Genomic DNA, 19434 nt, shown 5'->3' with positions numbered 1-19434 from the left:
ATTTATTTATTGTAATGTACATTGTGCAAATTGCGTCTTTTGAGTAATATTCTATGTAGATTTTTTATATTTTTAATGTGGTGTAAAATTATTTAAAATTCATGAATTGTTTATAATGTAGAGTGTTTCTAATTGTTCTGTATTTAATGTAGAATAATTGTTTATGATAAATATTTTTGCTGGAGCAAACACACAGACTATTGCACCTAATAAGGCAGGGGGAAAAAAAGGAAAAGTGGGAGTGTCTAGGAAGGAAGGAGGCAGAGGAAGGGGTGAGGCTAGCTATGCATCACAGTGGAAGGAGCCTGGACTGCAGTTCTGTTTTCACAGTCCTTTGCATGCAGCAGCAGCCAAAGGCAGCAGAGTCCATCCTCCCTGAGTAGCTCTTTCAGTTCCACCAGATGTCAGTTTATCAGATGTCCTTTAATCTGGTGAGTTCTCTTTATCCTCTTTTTCTGAGTCACTCCTCAGTATTTTGCTTTAGTCTGCAGTCCTCTCCAGTCTCTATTTGCTGTGTTTACAACATTATTTTGTCAGCATTTACTATTATTAGGGGCTCACATTAGATCATAATATGGTCTTCATTTGCACTAAGACTCTGTTACTACTGCAATATTTTAGGATTGTGTAAAGGCACATTTAGAAGAAAACAATTGATTTTTTTTTTTGACTAATGGCCTCATTTAGGCTTCAGATCAAAGTGAATTATTGTAATGCTATACAATATCCATTTATTTAATACCAAATAATGGCAGGAAAGTGCAAAATTAGATTCTACCTTATTCACTTGGGATATAAGAGAACATTACGATGATGCCAGCAGAGGATCTTGTGGATCTCTAGACGTATTTAGCCATGACTCATGTCTCGCCTGACTGCACCGCTTTACTTCTGCCTCAAATGTTTATCCTTTGGAGAAATTAACTAGAAAGGTTGTCTCCCCATTGTAAAATAGGCTACAATGGTTATGCAATCAGCCTGTATCTAGATTTTATTTGGCATGTCTGGGATCTCACTGACAAAAAAGCTTTAAGCTCTTGTTTCATCATAGTGCATAAAGAGCGTCATTGAAATTCTCAATACGCATACATCCAACTAATCTATCTTACTACATCTTACTACAAAACTAATCTGATTTAACTCACTAATCTAAATGAGCACTCACATCTTGGACAACCTCCAGCTGTCAATAACATCTTGCAGTATTACAGAATCAATTCACTATTATTCATTACCTCACTACCCAGAAATTGTGATGTCATCAAATCGAGAAGCTACTACCACTACCTCAAACCACACATGAGCACCAGGTCTTTAGCATCTATAGACTGAAATGTGAATTTTTGATGAGATGGTGATACATTAATGTTAATTTGTGTCTGCAGAAAGGTTGAACAAATAGAAAATGGAATCACCTCAAACATGCTGTAAGTCAACCTGTGTGTGTGTGTGTGTGTGTTGTGTTTAAAATAAGCTTGGTGTTTCTGAATATCGCTAAAGGCCATTTCTCGTGTTCTGACAGGTGAAAAGGGTCATCAAAACCTTGAAGCCATGAAAGCTGGCATGTTTCTGCGCAAAGTGAAGTCTCGTATGTGGAAGCGTCCGCGGCACTACAAACTTCAGGAGGACTGCAAGACTATTGCATATAAATCCAGCTGGGCAATAAACTCTTATTCTACCTGTACGCACTTATTGAGCTGATGTTTTTGTTTAAATGCTTCAGTAATCGCGTTTGTGCAGGTCTAGTTATAAAAAATTTATATACATGTTTATAAAATAATTACTGATTTATTTAAGAAAATATGCATGGTTCTGCCAAAAACCAAACATCTAATTTGTGACTAATCCATTAGCAATTGCATAGAAAATAAAGGTCTTGAAGTATCAGCAGTTATTGATTGTACTTCAAGGTAATTTTGAATTTAATCCCAAAGGAGTATATCAGTGGTATCTGATTCGTGGTGAGTACTATAAGTAGTTCAGGGAAGTAGATCTGACATGACAATAGTTGGAAGTCCAGAGCTCGTTTGCTTCCCTATGAACAATAGAAAGCTTGAATAATTAATAATAATGAAGCTTGCCTTTTCAAGCACTAGTTCACAGTTTTGAAAACTGTAAGAAGTGCTCTAAACAAAAACAAAAGCTTGTATTGTCTTTGCGTTTTTTTCCAGTCTCCATCAGTGATGTGGAGGCTGTTCGTGAGGGACATCAGTCAGAGGCACTCCTTAGTGTGGCAGATGAGTTTCCCGCTGACCGCTGTTTCACTCTGGTGTTTCGCGGCCGAAGAGGAAACCTGGACCTGGTGGCTGATTCAGCAAAGGAAGCTCAGGCCTGGATTCAGGGTATTGGAGCCCTCATGGAGAACATGGAGAACATGGATGAGAGCACTAAACTTGACCAGTATCCTTGTTAAGAAAAGTTTATTTCTGCCCCTTTTAAATGTTAAAATATCAAGAATAATTTAAATGCATTGATGGATTGATAGATGGACAGACAGATGGATGGATGGATGAACGGATAGATGGATGGAATGCTAAAGACAGAAAGACAGACAGACAGACAGATAGATAGGTTAATGAAGTCCAGCTGTTCACTATCAACTTTAATTATCAACCTAAACCATTCCACTCAGATGGATCTCAGACTGGTTTTTGAAAGGAGATCTAAACAAGGATGGCAGAATTAATTTTAAGGAGGCAAAGAAATTACTGAAAATGATGAACGTGGAGATGAATGAAGAACATGCATTATGTCTTTTTATGGTAACTATGAGTGGCTAATGTGATTTTTGATCATACATTTTCACCTTGTTGTACCTCATTGTCATTTGTTGACGCTTTCTCACAGTTGGCAGATAAGTCGAAGTCAGAAACCCTGGAGGATCAGGAGTTTGTGGAGTTTTATAAAATGCTTACTCAGAGAGAAGAGGTGCTGGATTTATTCCAGGATTATTCCAGTGATGGACAAAGTCTATCCCAGTGTGATCTGGAGGAGTTTCTGAGAGAGGAGCAGTTAGAGGGGGAGGGCAGTTATGAACATGCCCTTCAGCTGATTGACCGCTATGAGCCTGTAGACACCGGTAATGATCCTCCATCAACAGCTATACTACACTCTTCAGTTACAATTTTTGTGATTTATGTATGAATATATAATTAATATTACAATTTATTCTGATCAATTTTATTTGTACATTTTAATGTGGTAGGCATAATGAATTTTGCTTTGCTTGGAGTTAGCTTTATATAGTGTTTATATAGCTTAATTCATTTATTTTTTTAAATGATATTTTCTTAAAAAAAAATTTGAGACTAAGCAGTAAATGGTAGACCCTTTAGGGATCATATATTTCCCTGTTGAAGATCCTTGCTTTAGATATAAAAGTTGAGTTATTTCATTGAAAAATTATTTTATTTGCCTGTTTGGATGTTTTTTTTTTTAAATAATAATGGAGTAGTTAATCTAGAAGCACTTAACCTAGATTGCTGCATGGGCAACAGTGAAGTGGTCCTTTACTCATGACAATTAAGTAATAACTGAAGACAACAGATGTTTAATTTTGTCTTATGGTACAGTCCGAATGAATCACATGATGTCAGTCAATGGGTTCCTTATGTACCTGACGTCTCCTGAGGGATCCATCTTCAATCCAGAGCGGCAGAACCTTTTTCAGGACATGAGCCAACCTCTCGCCCACTATTACATCTCCTCATCACACAACACTTATCTGATGGAGGACCAGTTAAAAGGACCAAGCAGCGTTGAGGCCTACATCCAGTGAGTTCTGCCTGTTTATGGTAATACAGTCTTGTGTCTACTAACTTTCACAGATCTTCAGTGGTATCTTTTGTGGAAAAGGATTTTACGAGCATGCAAGCAGTAACATCTCATGCATGTAATAATATTTCTGATCAATAATAGAATTTTAAACTATCTAGCTATGAGATGCCCAAATAGAGTATTATATCCAATTATGTTATATAATTATTTTTGTAACACTTCAAAATAACACACATTTAAATAGCAAAAACCATGTCAGGAATCTGCAAGAAATGGGGTCCAAAAGCAAGTGAGCAGACAAGGGTATTTTATTAACAAAACATAGACTAGAACGGTAGGGGGAATGAGGAGTTAAACCGTCCAAGCTGAGGGGCAGGGCAGATGACAACACGGGCAGGAGGTATGACCATTGAGACAGTCCCAGATGGCCACAGACTCAAGCATGGAGGAGGAAGCTCCAGAGGAAGGACCAGGCAAACACACAGGGAACCCGTAACCTGAAGTGAAACTCAGATGTCGGTCAGAGTAAACGCCAGAGACTCCAAACCAGAGACTTGAATGTGAGAGAGGGTAGCTGCTTCCAGTGTGGTCAGTGGCCAGGGAATCTGGTTATTTTAGTTTAGTTATTTTTATTTCCTCGTTTCCTTTTTGGTCTTTTCCAGTTCTGTCTAGTTTTGGATTTTGTGCATTCTGATTTAGTTTTGTTTTTCCTTTTGATTTTATATTTTTTCATTAACTTTTTATTTTATTTTTTATTTTTTTATGCAAGACAGGACAAAACATGAAAACAGGACGAGACTCAACACAAGATAGACAATTGAAAACAGAAGAGAATCAAAACGATCCAAAGTAGTAATCTGTTAAATAAAAAAAGAGAAACAAAACTAGATTAGAATGCACAAAATCAAAAAACAAGAACTAATCAGAACTATTGAAGACCAAAAAGGAAACGAGGAAATAAATTAACTAAATATGAGATAAAAAAATAACTTATGCAAGATCAAAAGGATAAATTCTGGGCCAAGAAACAGGTAAACACCAAAACAAACAAGCAGAGACACAAGGAAAGAGAACCCAATATATGGAGCATCACACATGAGGATCAGGTGAAAACAATCAATCAGACAAGGACTAGTCAGACAAGTGGAAGTCATGGCCTAGTGGTTAGAGAGTTTGACTTCTAACCCTAAGCAGGGGCGGAGCCAGAAGATGTAAACATTCGGGGCTTAGCCCAAACCTAGGGGGCTGCAGGGGTGTACTCCGCAGGGAGCTAAATGCACTATTTTTCAGGCTGTTTGAGATAACAGAATGCCTAAAAATCTATACACTATCTGGGAAAATGATGGTTACTCAGAAAAAAAAATATTCACCCAGTAGAGCCTACAAACTATTTTGTATTTAATTGTTCTCCAGCTATATTTCTCAATTAATCTATCTTCTTATCCCACGAATGTGCCGAGAACAGTTGTAAAACATGCCCTGAAATAACTTAGCATTTGATACATTGGGATATATTGCTTTTGAATCTCTCTCTGGCCGGTGAGGTTTGCTGTTACGAGTTCCTTTTAAAAAAAATTGTTATGTCCATAATGTTAATTTCAGGCGGTTAGTCAGTGAGCTCGCTACGACGGCGGTGAAATAAAAAGCCCACCAGCCCCTAATGACAACGACGAAGAAGATGATTTATATTCTTCTTCGTTAGTTTTTATCGGCAGTTGGCAAACAAGCGAAGTGATGCGTGATGCTTTACCGTCCGCCACAACGCACAGTAATAGAGCTTTTGTTTCTTTTCTTTTTTGCCACTCCAGTCTGAGAGACTGAGAGGAAATGAAACAAAGTTGAAGTTATTTTAAAAAAGCTAAAAGATTCGGGGCTTTTGACAAAACATTCGGGGCTTAAGGCCCATTAGCCACCCCCCCGCTCCGCCCCTGACCCTAAGGTTGTGGGTTTGAGTCTTGAGCCAGCAATACCATGACTTAGGTGCTCTTGAGCAAGGCACCAAACCCCCAACTGCTCCCCGGGTGCCGCAGCATAAATGGCTGCCCACTGCTCCGGGTGTGTGTTCACACTGTGTGTGTTCACTGCTGTGTGTGCACTTTGGATGGGTTAAATGCAAAGCACGAATTCTGAGTATGTGTCACCATACTCGGCTGTATATCACATCACTTTCACTTTAAACAAGGGAGCGTGATCAGGGGAAACAAGGAGGTGGGACAAAAGGGGCACGTGGTAGACACAAATCGAGACAGAACCATGTGCTTAGATGCAAAACAAGGAAATATTAAACAAAGACAAGACAGTCAGGGCAGGATCCTGACAAAATGTACATTAGAAAGTAAGATTAAATGTTGCTTTTTTAACTCTGGTATGGAAAAAAAGACCAATTCAAAGGTCATCACATGGCAACTTTGGGCATCTCTGGCCTAGTTGAATGCTTTACGTTATGTTCTTTATGTTCATGACAGTGGTTGTTTATTTGTGCTGGGTTGAAACTCTGAAGGGCACTAAAACGAGGCTGCAGGTGTGTAGAAGTAGACTGCTGGAATGGATCAAATGGGGAGCCGGTAGTTTATCATGGACACACACTGACAACTAAGATTCTCCTCAAAGATGTGATTACTACTATAGCAAATTATGCCTTCAAGGTGATCTATATTTAAAAATATATATTTATATGAATATCTATTAATAATTTACTTTGTTTGCGTAATGTCTATTAATGATGTATAATATTGTTGTTGATGTTAATATTAATTATTTGCACAGATACATAATCTATTTACAGATGTATTAATCCTACCATCTTTCCTACTTTCAGGCGTCTGAGTATCCACTCATTGTGTCCATTGAAAACCACTGCAGCATAGAGCAACAGGAAGTCATGGCTCGATATTTCAGAGACATTCTGGGTGATATGCTACTCACAAACACAGTAGATGGAATCTCCAGCGAACTGCCATCCCCAGAGGTGAGCTCTTCAGTGCCTTAGTGGTGCACTTAACTTACCTTAATTCTTTTTGAAAAACATAGATGACTACTATGGATCTATTGTCTTATAGTCATGGTACTTTCATCAAATATTAATTGTCACATATGAAGACAACAGGTTCATTTCACCTATCATAGGAAATTGTTTTTTTTAAAATATCCAATACTGTGTGGTCCAAAAGTCTGAGACCAAATTGAGTTTGGTATTTTATCATTTATATCTCAAAATAAAAAAAATTGCACAATGCAAATTTTGTAGCATCTAACTTCAATTATTATGCAGATAATAATTTTACTGAAATCTTATACAATTAGAAAAATGCAATATACAAAAATTTTCACTTCAGAAGTGTTGATTTTATTTTATTAAAAGTGAAAGTGAAGTGACATTCAGCCAAGTATGGTGACCCATACTCAGAATTTGTGCTCTGCATTTAACCCATCCGAAATGCACACACACAGAGCAGTGAACACACACACACACTGTGAGCACACACCCGGAGCAGTGGACAGCCATTTATGCTGCGGCGCCCGGGGAGCAGTTGGGGGTTCGATGCCTTGCTCAAGGGCACCTAAGTCGTGGTATTGAGAGTGGAGAGAGAGCTGTTCATGCACTACCCCCACCCACAATTCCGTCCGGCCCAAGACTAGAACCTACAACCCTTCGATTGGGAGTCCAACCCTCTAACCATTAGGCCACAACTTCCCCTTTTATTATTAAATTGTAAAAAAATATATATTATATAATAATACATGTGCTGGTCATGTAATTAAAATATCATCAAAAAGTTGATTTATTTCACTAATCCATTAAACTTTTTTAACTTGTTTATTATAGTCATGCATTACACACAGACTGATATATTTCAAATGTTTATTTCTTTTAATGGTGATGATTATAACGGACAACTAAGGAAAATCCCAAATTCGGTATCAGAAAATGTGAATATTACTTAAAGACCAATACAAAGAAAGGATTTTTATAAATCTTAACCAACTGAAAAGTATGAACATGAAAAGTCTGAGCTTGTACAGCACTCAATACTTAGTTGGGGCTCCTTTTGCCTGAATTATGGCAGAAATGCAGCGTGGCATGGAGTCGGTCAGTCTGTGGCACTGCTCAGGTGTTATGAGAGCCTAGGTTGCTCTGATAATGGCCTTCAGCTCTTCTGCATTCTTGGGTCTGGCATCTTCCTCTTCGTGGCCTAATGGTTAGAGAGTCTGACTCCCAATCGAAAGGTTGTGAGTTCGAGTCTCGGGCTGGAAGGAATTGTGGGTGGGGGGAGTGCATGTACAGTTCTCTCTCCACCTTCAATACCATGACTTAGGTGCCCTTGAGCAAGGCATCGAACCCCCAACTGCTCCGGGTGTATGTTCACTGTGTGTGTGTGTTTGTTCACTGCTCTGTGTGTGTGCACTTCGGATGGGTTAAATGCAGAGCACAAATTCTGAGTATGGGTCACCATACTTGGCTGAATGTCACGTCACTCACCTTTCACTCACTCACTCACTCTTCACAATACCCCATAGATTTTATATGGGCATTAAGGTCAGGTGAGTTTGCTGGCCAGTTAAGAACAGGGATACCATGGTCCTTAAACCAGGTACTGGTAGCTTTGGCACGGTGTGCAGGTGCCAAGTCCTGTTGGAAAATGAAATCTGCATCTCAATAAAGTTGGTCAGCAGCAGGAAGCAGGAAGTGTTCTAAAACTTCCTGGTATACGGCTGCGTTGACCTTGGACCTCAGAAAACACAGTGGACCAACACCAGCAGATGACATGGCACCCTAAACCATCACTGACTGTGGAAACTTTACACTGGACCTCAAGCAACGTGGATTGTGTGCCTCTCCTCTCTTCCTCCAGACTCTGGGACACTGATTTCAAAAGGATATGCAGAATTTACTTTCATCAGAGAATAAAACTTTGTACCACTCAGCAACAGTCCAGTCATTTTTTGTCTTTAGCCCAGGCAAGACACTTCTGACGATGTCTGTTGTTTAAGAGTGGGCTGACACAAGGAATACAACAGCTGAAACCCTTGTCTTGCATACGTCTGTGCATAATGGTTCTTGAAGAACTGACTCCAGCTGCAGTCCACTCTTTGTGAATATCCCCCACCTTTTTGAATGTGTTTTGTTTCACAATCCTCTCCAGGGTGCAGTTTTCCCTATTGCTTGTACACTTTTTTTTAATAATTTTTTTTTAACCACATCTTTTCCTTCCCTTCGCCTCTCTATTAATGTGCTTGGACACAGAGCTCTGTGAACAGCCAGCCTCTTTTGCAATTACCTTTTGTGTCCTCCTTGTGCAAGGTGTCAATGGTCGTCTTCTGAACAACTTTAAAGTCAGCAGTCTTCCCAATGATTGTGTAGCCTACAGAAAAAGAATGAGAGCCATTTAAAGGCCTTTTAAAGTGTTTTGAGTTAATTAGCTGATTAGAGTGTGGCACCATGTGTCTTCAAAATTGAACCATTTCACAATATTCTAATTTTCTGAGACACTGAATTTGGGATTTACCTTAGTTGTCAGTTATAATCATCAAAATTAAAAGAAATAAACATTTGAAATATATCAGTCTGTGTGTAATGAATCAATATAATATAAAGTTTCACTTTTTGAATGGAATTAGTGAAATAAATCAACTTTTTGTTGATTTTCTAATTATATGACCAACACCTGTATATTATTAGGAATGTCAAGCAGGACTATTTGTTGCATCATTTCTTTCAGGCACTTAAGAGGAAAATCTTGTTAAAAGGGAAGAAGTTTGAAAACGAGTCCGAGAACCCCTCAGGTGAAGTCAGCGATGAGGACGAGGCAGCAGAAATGAAAACGGACAGTCCAGTAACTGAGATTCCACCAAAAAACGGCAAGGTACCAGTAAAAATATTGAGAACTGAGGAAAGGGGCAGTCTGTGTTTTCCACCCCTTTGTTCAATATTGTTTATGATTGTTTGGTTTTGCCCATGTAGAAATCCCGGCAAAATCTATGCAAGGAGCTCTCAGACCTAATGTTCTGTAAGAGTGTACATTTCCACAGCTTTGAGCATTCCCGCACCTCTGCTAAGCCTAGTGAGATGTCATCCTTCTCTGAGTCTAAAGCACGTAAATATTCAAAAGAAGCAGGTTAGAAATTCTTACTAAAAGGATAGTTTGGATATATTTTAACCTCATATTATTCCAAACCTGTAATTTATAATTTTTCCTGTGGAATCCTCATTTTTTTTGTCTGTTAGGTTCAGATTTTGTGCTGCATAACACCAGGCAGCTGACAAGAGTGTATCCAAGTGGAATGAGGACGGATTCATCAAATTACTGTCCAGTAGACATGTGGAACATGGGATGCCAGATTGGTTAGTATAGTCGATATTGTATTACACACCATTATGTCAGTGCTACTAAGTGGAAGAATGTGAGCATGGCAGACATAAAAAACACTATGTAAAAAGGAACAGGCAAATGCAAGTAATGTGTTGTAAAGGGGCCAGTATATTTACTTTAATGTGTTTTTGACTCATAGTGGCATTAAACTTCCAGACAGCAGGGATGGAAATGGATCTTAATGATGGGTTGTTTACTCAGAATGGCTGCAGTGGCTACATCCTAAAACCTGAAATCCTTTGCAAAAGAGAGAGACTCTTTGATCCTGAAAATCCTAAGGAACGTAATGATTACCACCCTCTACACTTCTATGTTAAGGTATTAAACAATGTTTGTGTTCCCTCTTCAAGTTTATTTTCAAGATTTTATGTCTTTTGATTGTCTTTTTAGGTTATTAGTGGACAGCAGCTCCCTAAAGTAAAGCAAAAAGCATGGTCCATTGTAGACCCCCTGGTAAGGGTGGAAATTTTTGGTGTTCCTTTGGATCAAGCCAAACAGGAGACCAAATACATTGACAACAATGGTGAGGTTTTTTTTTTTTAGACTGCACTAAATGGACTAAAGTGTTGCCGAATTAAGAGAGACCATTAGAAACCGTGCATATACAGTATGTGTTTGTAACTTTAATAATGTGGAAATAGACATGACCTGTTAAGATGACAAGTTTCCCTAATTTATAAACCATAGGAATCCTATTTATGTCCTGGTGTTTGCAGTGATTTTCCTATTTTTTTTTTTTTCTTATCTGGACAGGATTCAATCCACAATGGAATGAAACATTGCAGTTTACAATCCACACCCCTGAGCTGGCACTGGTGCGTTTTGTAGTTGAAGATTATGATAAAGCATCAAGGAATGACTTCATAGGGCAATACACTATACCTTTTACCAGTATTCAACCAGGTAGGCCTATAATAATATATGTAAAAAAAATCTGGGTCTTCTATTCAATGACCATGCAAACACAGCCTGTGTGTGAATGTTTCCACACAAAAATCCTCATTCATCGATAAGCCTGCACTTTCTCTATTTTTTTAATTTGAATGAACAAATATTATTATTATTATTATTAGTGTATGAGACCCAGTGTATTTAGGCCTATACTCAAAAATCATTGAAAATCAATTGGCTTTCTTGCAAATAACAAAAAGCTTCTTTTTTACAGGATATCGTCATGTGCATCTGTTGTCCAAAGATGGAACGAGTATCCATCCATCCTCCATCTTTGTTCATATCAAAATTAGAGAGTTGTAATTATAGGTGTACACAATGTTCACAATTCTAGTAGTTTTATTCACAATGCTTAAATATTTCTAAGACAAATCTGTAGTTTCTGTAAAAAGGTAGAGACACATTTAATCTCATTCTTTGAATAAAAATACAAATGCTGGCAATCACCTGAACAACCAAAACATGATTTAATCACTAATCCTTGCTTAAAGCAAAAAGGTATAGCAACTAAGCATTGTTTTTAAGAGTACCTCTATAGTACTGTATAGTTGCATGGTGTTAGTAGTACCTTGTTGTCACAATAGACCTCCAAGAACGGTGCATTAAAGCCTTTTTGGCAATAGAAAATGTAATTTTTAGTTGTTTATCTATGCAATACTGAGTGTATTGTTAATAAAAAATATATATAATGCATTTTTAAGCATATATAGTCAGGGTAGAATGCATCCTTAAGGTTGTACATTATCTGAATTAATGTAGCTGAGCATGGTTAAGTGCCTTTTATAAATAACCCAAAAGCAAGTGTTCAATATAAATTGTACTTGCCCAGGTAAATATTGTTCGGAATGGAAATGGAAAATGCCATTTAAAGGAATAAACAAGAATAACAACAATAAATATATTGCAAAAATGTTTGTTCGTTGTGGTTTAAATGAGGGTTATGATTATATGTAATACTTTCAAAAGATGAAGGAATGTCAATTGAAATGCATACAGAAACACAGCTACAAAGCCTTTCCGCATTTCTTGCATATAAAGGAACGCATGCCTCTATGACGTGTCTCCAGGTGGATGCGCAGTGCGTCAGCACGGATGGTGCTGTACTCACATTCCTGACATGCATACAGTTTAGTGCCTGTTGGAAAGAAGGATAAACATCAAGGTGTGCAGGAACTTTACATTTAGTGAAACACTATATAGCACATACATAACTACTTGTATGTTTTGTCATGTGATACTTCAGCTGGTTGCCCCATTTGCATTTGTAGCCACATTCTGGGCAGAGATACTTGCATTCCTCCATGTGAATCCTCATATGATACTAAAATAGAGAGGGATTAATCAAAATTGGACGCACCAACAGTACTGGACATCAAGAACCAAATACCCAAACCTTCAATCAATATCTTGGACAATAGCTCTTCATACCTTTAGCCTTGAAGGATCTCCACATGCATAACTGCACTTGTCACACTTGTAAGGTTTCTCTCATGGGTTTGAATGTGCCAAGTGATCTTCTGTTTATTCCTGGTGGAAAACTCACATTCAGTGCACTTAAAGAGGCAGGTTCCTACATATGACCACACATCTTGGTCACACACCACTTGGTGGTTGCAAGAGAAACCTCAGACATCACACTTCAGAGTTTTCTCCTCTGCTGGTCAATCTTCATGCTCATCTAACATGTGCTGGACCAGCAGGAGTTTTTTATTAGCGCAACAAACAGAGGATTGATGGGTGATGGATATCTTGCTTTGTTTTGTTGTACTTTGTTTGCTTGTTTAAATGTACTTTGAGATGGAAGCATGGAAGCTGCAAGTGAAGCTACACTGAGTGCAAGACAAGGGGTTCGCATCTGGATGTGCTCGGTTGGAGTGCTGCCTCAGGGCAACTTCAGAGCTGAAACGTACATTGCATTGACTGCAATGATAACTAAGATCACCAGTGTGGCAGCTTAAGTTGTGGCGTTTGATATCATTGAGGTTATAAGCTATGTAGTCACAAAGTGAACACAGAAGTGTGTTGCCTATGTCATGAATGCGTTGATGGTGCAAGTTTGGCCACAGAGTTCACAGCTATGCCTCCCAACACTTCCCAACAGAGGCCCATGTGTATGGACTCATGGGCCTCTGAGCGGTACCCATGGATTGTGCTAAATGAACAGAAGCAGCCTTGGTGAGGACGGACTCCCTCATTCTTCACAGCATTATGTTGTGTCAGACAACACTCTTGCTTGCAGGTGAAGGAGCAAAGATTGCAATACAGGTTTATGGATATTTTACCTCTAGTATCCTTCTGGTGGCCTAGGATATGATAATTGAGAGATTTTTCTGATTTGGCAATGAACACTGTGGACACTTATTCAGCTGGTTTTAAACAGCCCTTTATCTGATGACTTGTTAGTAAGCTGCATTTTCACCATTAGCTGATAGCTGTGGGAAATTCTGGTGGACTCTATGTTATGTGTGAGATTCTAAATCAAATGCGGTGTCATGTATATTTACTGTCTCGGCAAGTACCATTTGTGTGCTGCTCTGGCTGGTTTGGGAAACAAAAAGTGGGGAGGTACACTGTTCTTCATAAATTGGATTTCCTTTAGAAAGATTTACCTTTATATAAAGGCTTTTCTTGGTTAATGGTAGTACACTTTTCTTGGATACACTTTTCTTTCTTCTAGGTTGCACAGTCATATCCGTCCCCTTCAAATGAGACAAAGCTATAACAGAAAGAAAATAATACACTTCTTATTATCTGCAAGCTGTCAAAGCTGTAAAACACAAGTACAACTAAACAAATAAATAAACATGAAACTTGACATGTAAGTGATGTGAATCTAGCAACTGACCAATTGAAAACAAATATTCCAGAGAGCCATGCATGCCAAAGGACAATTTCTTACTGAATATATAATTAAATAAACATGATTTTATATGTATTGTAATATTTCTCCTTTTGTTGTATCTTCCACTATATTTTCCACACGCTTGAGTTGCTCTGCATCACATCCAGTGAAAGTGACATGACATTCAGCCAAGTATGGTGACTCATACTTAGAATTCATGCTCTGAATTTTAACCCATCCAAAGTGCACACACACAGTGAACACACACCCTCAGCAGCGGCACCCAGGGAGCAGTTTGTGGTTCAGTGCCTTGCTCAAGGGCACCTAAATCATGGTATTGCTGGCCCGAGACTCAAACCCACAACCCTAGGGTTAGAAGTCAAAATCTCTAACCACTAGGCCACAACTTCCCAAGGCTTCCAGGCTTTTGCTGGTCCATGTTTGGTTCAAACTCGATGGGACATCAGTCAGTGAAGGGATATAACCAACTATAGAGGGGTAAAACTATTACAGCGTAGGGACCATTAAGTGTTTCCGTCTCCCAGAGCAACAACACGACTGTTCTGCATCACCAGATCAAAAAGTAATTAATTTCCTTCTGGATTACCAGACTTCCTTCTGGATTACCAGATTGAAACAGCTGATTTAACAGTGTATGTTAACATAAAGAACATAAAGCAATTAATCCAGTGCGTTATGTGTTATGTGAAAATGATTTGTTGGAGAATATATATATTTTATTATTAAATACAATTGTGGACCTCTGATAAACAAATAAACAACGCATCCTCAAGGAACAGCAGATGTGTTCAATTAAAGCAAACAACGCGAATATAGTCGTCATCGGCAAGAGACGAATAAACGTGATAATGCATTAATATATTATGTTAATATACATTATTTATGACTTAAATTATATAATAAGAAATAACCTTAATTTGTGTGGATAAATACAATGTAAGCGGCGTCATTTCTATGATTTTTCTGTTCAAAGAGGAACATTTATTCTGACATAAAAATTGTATATACATAGTGGAGAATAGTCCGTTTTAAAATATACAAAATATACAGAGAGTTATTTATAAGAATACCTAAAAGTGTCATAATGCGGCTGCGTCGTAAAATCGTAAACAGTCACAACGGACCTATTAATGTGAAACACAATTCACACGGAACTATTTTCCTGAACAACGGAAGCAACACAGAGGTCGCCATGTGATTTGCTTATTTAATTTGAGTGAATCGGTTCTCTTGAATAGTTCATCTAAAAGAACTGATTCAAAATCAAGCGAATTTAAAACATGCTTGATTTGTGAATCGGTTCATGGAATCAGTCATGGAAAAGATTCGACTCACCGAAAATAACGATTTGTTCAATCATCAATGAGAGACAACGCAGGGTTACTGTAGAAATGATGTGTTTTATAGCATTTTATTCGGGTATTTTTCGTTTATTTTAAGCTGTGATATTTCCTCTGCCGTAAGTATAGAGTCTTTTTAATAAATCTGCTTTTATTTAAATAGAAAGATAGATCTGATCAGTGACAGATCGCCATAATGTTTTATCAGTCTCATGGCTCTCATCAAAATTAAAATGCTTTCTCCTCCTCTGCTGTGAATGTACTGTAGGCTGCATATTACAATGAAGGGACAAATAAGCTTTTCCTGACTGAATAAGAGATCCTGAAGACCCCTTCATCATGACCCTGTCAGATTTTATTGGAGCCCTGAAGGACAACCCTTACTTTGGGGCAGGATTTGGACTAGTTGGTATTGGCACAGCACTAGCAGTTGCCAGAAAAGGGGCACAGGTCGGCATGATCTTCTTTAGAAGAAATTACATGATCACACTGGAGGTCCCAAGCAGAGATAAAAGTTATCACTGGCTCTTAAGCTGGATCACTAAACATGCCAAACACACCCAGCATCTGAGTGTAGAGACTTCATACATGCAGCATGAGAGCGGAAGAGTCCATACACAGTTTGACTTCCATCCGAGTCCAGGCAACCACATCATTTGGTACGGTCAGAATATATGCTACTTTGGGCATCTTACATTCAGTGTGCTGCTGATTTGATTTTCTCTCAGAGATTATCCCTGTCTCTGACTGAGGCGTTGTGTTTTCAGGTATGGCAGGAAGTGGATCCGAGTGGAGAGGACCAGAGAAAAGCAGATGGTGGACTTGCACACTGGGACGCCGTGGGAGTCCGTCACCTTCACTGCTCTGGGCAGAGACCGCCAAATATTCTTCAACATACTTCAAGAAGGTATGAGCAGCTAGGTTTTGTTGTATTCATTTTTCCTTCATTCAGCAGTGTTTGTGAATTTCACACATACTGTGTAGTAGTAAAGACAATCAACAGAATTCATTTTTTTCTTAATGATTGATTCTGTGTCTGTGCAGCACGTGAACTTGCTTTAAAGCAGGAAGAGGGCCGAACTGTGATGTACACTGCACTCGGAGCAGAGTGGAGGCCGTTCGGGTTTCCGAGGCGAAGACGACCTCTGTCTTCAGTAGTGCTGGAGAACGGTTTGGCGGAGAGGATTGTGGATGATGTAAAGGAGTTCATTGGCAACCCTAAGTGGTACACTGACAGAGGTGACATTTTTGTTTTTTATACTTACAAATATTAGGAAAAAATGCCTGTTCACCTCTAGTGTAATGTAAAATCTTTGTAAAAATCCATAAAAGTGTAGCTTTTTTGTTTGTTTTTATGTTTTAATTATTTTTTTATTCTAATTTTGTTGATGAATATGTTTCATTCAGGCATTCCATATAGGAGGGGATATCTGCTGTATGGACCCCCAGGCTGTGGAAAGAGCAGCTTCATGTAAGCACAGCTGCTTTGTTTATAGTAGATGTCACTATGAATAATAGTGTCTTATAAAGTATACAGGGTGTAGATCGGTGCAGACAGACAAAGTTACAACAATATGAATATAAATATCAGAGGAACAAATTATATTCTTGTATTCTTCTTCAAATAAAAGCTATTCTTATGAACTTTCTGTTCATCAAAGGATCCTTTCCACACACACAAATAAATAAATTAAGCTGCACAGTTGTTTTCAACATTAATAGTAATAATAAATGTTTATTGAGCGCCAAATCAGCATATTAGAATAATTTTTAAGGGTCATGTGACATTTGAAGGCTGGAGTAATGGCAGCTGAAAATCAGCTTTGCCATCACAGAAATAAATTACATTTTTAAAACAACAGGAAACAGGAATATTTCACAACATTACTATTGTTACTGTTTTATTTTGGATCAAATAAATGCAGTCTTGATGAGCATAAGAGACCTATTTAAAAATATTACAAACCTTAGAGACTGCAAAGTTATGAACATTACTTCATATACCTATAATATTATGTGTGTGTGTGTGTGTGTGTGTATATATAATCATATATATATATATATATATATATATATATATATATATATATATATATATATATATATATATATATATATATATATATATATAATATATACATACGGTACCAGTTAATCTGTTACTTGAAAAAATGCAGACTTGTGTATGGATTAACTGGTTCTCACCACAAATATAGCCATGAAAATTGAAATGGCGTCAAGAAGAAAATAAACAAACTAGACAACAAAAAAATGATATTGCCATGGTAGAATTATAATATGAATACAAGAAAGCAATGAGTTAAATTAACATTACTACACTTACCATTCTGGTGGTATTTTATTGGATGATGTCCAATAATAAATGTTTATGTAATATTCTTATTTAGGTATTTAGTTAGGTACATATGTCTGTGTGCATGGATTGAATTGTGGTTGCTGCTGTAACAATATAATTTCCTGTGGAGGATTAATAAAGTATTTAATAATTAATACTAATAATATTTCAGAACTGCGCTAGCAGGCGAGCTGGGTTACAGCATCTGTCTGATGAGTCTCAGTGACCGCAGCCTGTCTGATGATCGTCTCAACCACCTGCTGAGTGTCGCTCCACAGCAAAGCATCATCCTGCTCGAGGACGTGGATGCAGCCTTCGTCAGCCGGGAGCTGCTGCCCACAGAGAGTATGTCTCACAGACTGCAGTGCTTCTGAATCCCCACTGTCTGTTTGGACTATAATGTGATTCCAATCACATGTGATTAATTATGCCATGGCATTAACAGCTCCATGGAATATTTCTGCTCTGTTTGATCTCATTTATTCTTCCTTGCCTTGTTCTCACAGGTCCACTGGCCTATCAAGGCATGGGAAGACTCACTTTCAGTGGTCTTCTGAATGCTCTGGATGGAGTGGCTTCTTCAGAGGCTCGAATTGTGTTCATGACAACTAATTTCATTGAGAGGTAAAGCTCAGTACTGCAACTTTAATCATGACGTGCATTACTCTTTTGTTTTGTTGTACTTTGAAATGTAAAGTCCTGGTTATTATTATTATTATTACCTCACCAAATATTGAATCTTGAGACTCAGACCTTTCCAACGATATGTATATTGTCATGATTATAAAATGTTTAGAGTTTTTTTTTTTTTTTACATTTAATTAATTAATTAATTAATTAATTTTTAATGAAGTACCCAATATTCATGAACAGATGTGTTGTCCTTGGTAGCATGGTATTATTTTCTCTTTGTTTCTCGTGTGTGTGCTGTAGACTTGATCCGGCTCTTGTCCGACCTGGCCGTGTTGATCTGAAGCAGTATGTGGGCCACTGCTCTCACTGGCAGCTGACTCAGATGTTCCGGAGGTTTTACCCTCAGGAGTCTGCAGCCGAGGCGGAGCGGTTCGCCGAGCAAGCGCTGACAGCACACACAGAGCTCAGCGCCGCTCAGGTGCAAGGACACTTCATGCTCTACAAGACAGATCCGGCTGGCTCCATCAAAAACATTGCAGAGATGAAGGAGTGAAGACTACACAGACAATACAGACTTTTGTGTGATGCAGACTGAGCCAACAGGCGAGTGATAAACAGAATGAATGAGTCATTCTTTGAAATTTACACCTGGATGAAGGCTTTTTGAGTAATAAAATCCAAAAACAATTGTGTGTTTCCACTGTTGTTACTGTTATTTGTTTAGCAACAACAGATGCACTATTTAGTTTGCACTAATTGTCTGACTCATGGTTTACAGTCATGTGTTTCATTTGCAGAAATGATCAGTATATTACGGTTCTCCTGAGAATTGCTCAAGTGGGATATAAAGTGGGATGTAACATTTACTTAGCTCAGAGCTTTTTTTTTTCATAACATCAATATTATATACATTATCTAGTCTTTTTAGGAAAAATTATGATTGTAAAAATGTACTAAACAACCAATTTCTTTCAAGGAAAACAAGCCATTGTAAATACAGGTATGTGATTCTGAAAAGGTTCAAAATCTTTTGTTTGCATTTGTTCACTATTCACTGTAGCAAGTGGAAGAAAGGTGAATGTTAAAGGAATAGTTCACCCAAAATGTCATTGTTTCCTCAGCCTTAATGCAATAACATACCTG

General features: G+C 38.0%; 2 protein-coding genes and 1 long non-coding RNA gene across 4 annotated transcripts; 2 read left to right on the top strand and 1 right to left on the bottom strand.

Moving 5' to 3' along the window:
• Positions 1 to 271: 271 nt before the first annotated feature.
• Positions 272 to 12013, top strand: LOC113108390 (1-phosphatidylinositol 4,5-bisphosphate phosphodiesterase delta-4-like). Its single transcript, XM_026271493.1, has 16 exons — positions 272 to 431; positions 1386 to 1427; positions 1523 to 1681; positions 2172 to 2400; positions 2633 to 2762; positions 2848 to 3079; positions 3573 to 3774; positions 6278 to 6422; positions 6596 to 6745; positions 9498 to 9641; positions 9740 to 9893; positions 10004 to 10120; positions 10288 to 10466; positions 10539 to 10671; positions 10902 to 11051; positions 11314 to 12013. The coding sequence occupies exons 2-16, from the start codon at positions 1406 to 1408 to the stop codon at positions 11400 to 11402; spliced, it is 2235 nt and encodes a 744-aa protein (XP_026127278.1). The 5' UTR covers positions 272 to 431; positions 1386 to 1405; the 3' UTR covers positions 11403 to 12013.
• LOC113108397 (uncharacterized) lies at positions 11332 to 15118 on the bottom strand. 2 transcript variants are annotated; one of them, XR_003292782.1, is made up of 5 exons: positions 15033 to 15118; positions 13709 to 13815; positions 12528 to 12626; positions 12307 to 12420; positions 11332 to 12234 (listed from the first exon to the last, which is right to left on the bottom strand). It is a non-coding gene; the product is annotated as an uncharacterized LOC113108397 (long non-coding RNA). The 2 variants fall into 2 exon arrangements; XR_003292783.1 differs by having other exon boundaries at positions 12315 to 12420.
• A 149-nt stretch (positions 15119 to 15267) lies between these two features.
• LOC113108396 (mitochondrial chaperone BCS1) lies at positions 15268 to 18979 on the top strand. The gene is made up of 8 exons (XM_026271499.1): positions 15268 to 15421; positions 15571 to 15961; positions 16070 to 16209; positions 16347 to 16541; positions 16710 to 16773; positions 17831 to 18003; positions 18165 to 18282; positions 18592 to 18979. The coding sequence occupies exons 2-8, from the start codon at positions 15642 to 15644 to the stop codon at positions 18842 to 18844; spliced, it is 1263 nt and encodes a 420-aa protein (XP_026127284.1). The 5' UTR covers positions 15268 to 15421; positions 15571 to 15641; the 3' UTR covers positions 18845 to 18979.
• The last annotated feature ends 455 nt before the right edge of the window (positions 18980 to 19434 follow it).

This window comes from Carassius auratus, chromosome 9 (assembly GCF_003368295.1).
Source record: "Carassius auratus strain Wakin chromosome 9, ASM336829v1, whole genome shotgun sequence".
Taxonomy (NCBI): Eukaryota; Metazoa; Chordata; class Actinopteri; order Cypriniformes; family Cyprinidae; genus Carassius; species Carassius auratus.
The sequence above is the reverse complement of the archived record's forward strand: the minus strand, read 5'-3'. Positions and strand labels throughout refer to the sequence as shown.